This window comes from Carlito syrichta, unplaced genomic scaffold (genome assembly GCF_000164805.1).
Source record: "Carlito syrichta isolate Samal-C Ts95f unplaced genomic scaffold, Tarsius_syrichta-2.0.1 Scaffold316208, whole genome shotgun sequence".
Taxonomy (NCBI): Eukaryota; Metazoa; Chordata; class Mammalia; order Primates; family Tarsiidae; genus Carlito; species Carlito syrichta.
The window spans coordinates 257,172-260,513 of record NW_007260304.1 but is presented as its reverse complement, the minus strand read 5'-3'; the positions used below and the strand labels follow the sequence as shown (position 1 = coordinate 260,513).

General features: G+C 43.4%; 1 protein-coding gene across 1 annotated transcript; it reads right to left on the bottom strand.

Annotated features, from left to right (window-relative positions):
* Positions 1-215: 215 nt before the first annotated feature.
* On the bottom strand, positions 216-1,071 carry LOC103276470 (RRP15-like protein). The gene is given in 2 exon segments (XM_008073880.1): positions 216-381; positions 383-1,071. Coding segments are annotated over 2 exon segments (855 nt in total).
* Positions 1,072-3,342: the final 2,271 nt, after the last annotated feature.

Genomic DNA, 3,342 nt, shown 5'->3' with positions numbered 1-3,342 from the left:
TCTTACAAATGTTTTAAGGAACGATGCTTAAAATTAACCAAGAGTTGAAAAATATAATTTTAATAAAGTGTAAGTGAAAAGGGGGAATACCAAAGCTGGTAAAAGTCTTTTTGCTTTCTTACAAGTGGTATCTTTATAACTCCACAACTATCAGAGGATGAATTATTTTTCTAGAAAAAAATTAAGTGATTGCAAATTGTATTTTCTACAATGCTTTATGCATCAGAATCACTTGCAGATTCTGGTCTGCTGTCATCTGGTCCATCACTTTCCTTGTTCCAGTCTTTCATAGATGCTCCCATCATGAAATCATCACTTAGGATTTTCCAATCCGGGCCCTCTTCTGATTTCACTTCAGTCCATTTGGCTTTTGGACTCTGCAGTAGAATTTGTCTCATTTGTACTTCCATCCATTCCTCTCAAAACGCTAATTAAATCTTTCTTGGAAACAGTTGATATCAACTTAGCACGCTTTCTAATCGAGCTTCCAGCTTCTTTAACTTTTTCATCAACGTTCTTTTGATGTTTCTGAACAGCATTAAATAATTGTACCACACCCCTCGTTGCAATTCTCTGAAGATTTCTCTTTGTCTCCTTGTCTCGGACAACATCTGGCTTTACTCTGTGCATCATTTCCCACTCCAGCCTCTTATCACGCTGTTTTCTTTTCTCTATTCTTTCTTGTTTTAACTTTTCTTTTTCCTTCTCCAGCTCTTTATTTTTTACCAGAATGGTGGATTTACTTTCAGGAGTTTTTTTGTTAAGGATTTTAGCCATGGTATCTGCCCAGCCTGTATTAGTCCCAACACTTGATTCTGTGACATTTTTATTTTCTTTGTCACAGGGCTCAGCATCACCTTCATTGTCAGCCTCTATTGCTTCATCATCAGAAGAAAAGCAATCCTTTTCCAGTCCACAGCTCCCTATAGAACCTTCGCCATCTGAACTGTCTTTGACCCCGTCTTCCAGCTCCGATGATACGGCTCTTGCTACCATTTTCATCTTCTTCTTTGGGGGCTTTTTCAGCTTTTTCCCCGCACTCACACGTGAGTCCTGGACAGCCGCGGCCATTTTTCCCGAAGATGTGCATTTTAAAACTAGGCTCTGGAATTTCATCGGCCAACAGAAAAGACCTGTTAAATTTCTACTTCCCTGGTAGAAATGGAGGAAGGACCAGCATGGTGACTCATGCCTGTAATCCCAGCACTTTGGGAGGTCGAGATGGGAGGACTGCTAGAGCCCAGGTGTTAGAAATCAGCCTGGGCAACATGGCAAGACCTCGTCTCTACACAAAGTTAAAAAATTAGCTGGGCATAGTGGCATGTGCCTGTAGTCCCAGTTATTCAGGAGGCTGAGCAGGGAGGATCAGGAGGTCAAGACTTTGGGGAGCTGTGATTGTGTCACTGCACTCCAACCTGGGCAATAGAGTAAAACCCCACTGAAAGAAAGAAAGGGAGAGGGAGAGGGAGAGAGAGAGAAAGAAAGAAAAAGAAAAAAAGAGAAAGAAGGAATGAAGGGAGGCAGAGAGGAAGGGAGGAAAGGAAGGAGAAAGGAAAGGAAGTAACAAAGAAAGAAAGAAGTGGAGGACTAAACAGAATTTAATGTAATGGCAATGAAATATGGAATGAATAGCAATCATCTTCTCTCCATTCCCCAAGTCCTCGTTCTATGCGTCTTCAGGCATTCACTCATTTTGTCATCAGAACTAGAGGTACCTGCTATCAAGCTCACCCATTGTATCTATGAGGAAACTGAGACTTACCATATAATTATGCTTTATAATTACATATTGGGCTGGGTGTGGTGGCATGCACCTATAGTCCCACCTACTTGGGAGGCTGAGGCAGGAGGATCTGCCTGAGCCCAGGAGATCGAGGCTGTGGTGAGCTGTGATCGTGCCACTGTAGTCTAGCCTGGGTGACAGAGTGAGATTCCAACTAAGAAATAAAATAAAATAGAAGGCAGAAGCTGTTAGTCCTTTTAAAGTGTAAGTCTGGGACTGGCATGGTGTCCCTTCTTCTGCAGTCACAAGGTAAGGCTGGATCCAAGAGTAACAAAAATAAGTTCTAACTCCGAGCAGAGAGTCATGAGGGATTAGAAGTCATCTTTAATCAGTCACATGTTATATTTGATAGAAATACACACACACACACACACACACACACACACACACACACACACACACACGTTATGTTACAGAACACCTGAATCCCACCCCTAGAGATTTTAATTTTTATAATAGGCATAGGATAAGGCCTGGGGGGGGGGTCTCATTCTATGTGTGTGTATGTGTGTTTTTTTTTTGGTCCCCAGGCTGGAGTGCAGTGGCAGAATCTTGGCTCACTGCTGTCTCGACCTCCTGGGCTCAGGCAATTCTTTTGTCTCAGTCTTCCAAGTAGCTGGGACTACAGGTGTCCTCCACCATGCCTGACTAATTTTTTGAGACTAGGTTTTGATATATTGCCCAGGCTGGTCTTGAATCCCTGGGCCCAACTGACCCTCCTGCCTTGGCCTCCCAAAGTGTTGGGATTACAGGCATGAGCCACCAGCCTCATTTTATATTTTAAATATGGCTGGGAGATTCCCATGCACAGCAAAATTTGAGAAACACTAGGTTGGAACCACATAACCTCCTTCCCCTCTCAGGACCTGCCACTTGCTCTTTGCTCTACCTAGAGTTTTTTCCTTTTTTTAAAAATTAAAAAAAATTTTTTTTTGAGTTAGAGTGTCACTCTGTCGCCCAGACTGGAGTGCTGTGGCATGCTCACAGCCACTGCAGCCTAGACCTGTTGGGCTTAGGCGATCCTTCCACTTCAGCCTTCCAAGTAGCAGGAACCATAGGCATGTGCCACCACACTTGGCTGATTTTTTGAGACGAGGTCTCACCATGTTTCTCAGGCTGATCTCAGGCAATCCTCTTGCTTCTGCCTCCCAAAGTGCTGGGATTACAGGTGGAAGCCACCATTTCCGGCTTTTTTCCTTTTATTTTTTTGAGACAGGGTCTTGCTCTGTCACCCAGGCTGTAGTGCAGTGATGTGATTGTAGCTCACTATAGCCTTGACTTCCTGGGCTCTATCGACCCTCCTGCCTCAGCCTCCTGAGTGACTGGGACTACAAGTATGCACCACCACTCTGGATATTTTCTTTTTCTTTTTAGAGACAGGGTCTCGCTGTGTTACCCAGGCTGATCTTAAATTGCTGGGCTCAAAAATTTTTTACTATTCCCTCAGAAACCAATGTAAGGATTATTCTTCAGAAAAGATATCCCTAAATGTTCCTCAGTACTTTTTTTTTTTTGAGTTGGAGTCTCACTCTGTCACCCAGACTGGAGTACAGTGGCTG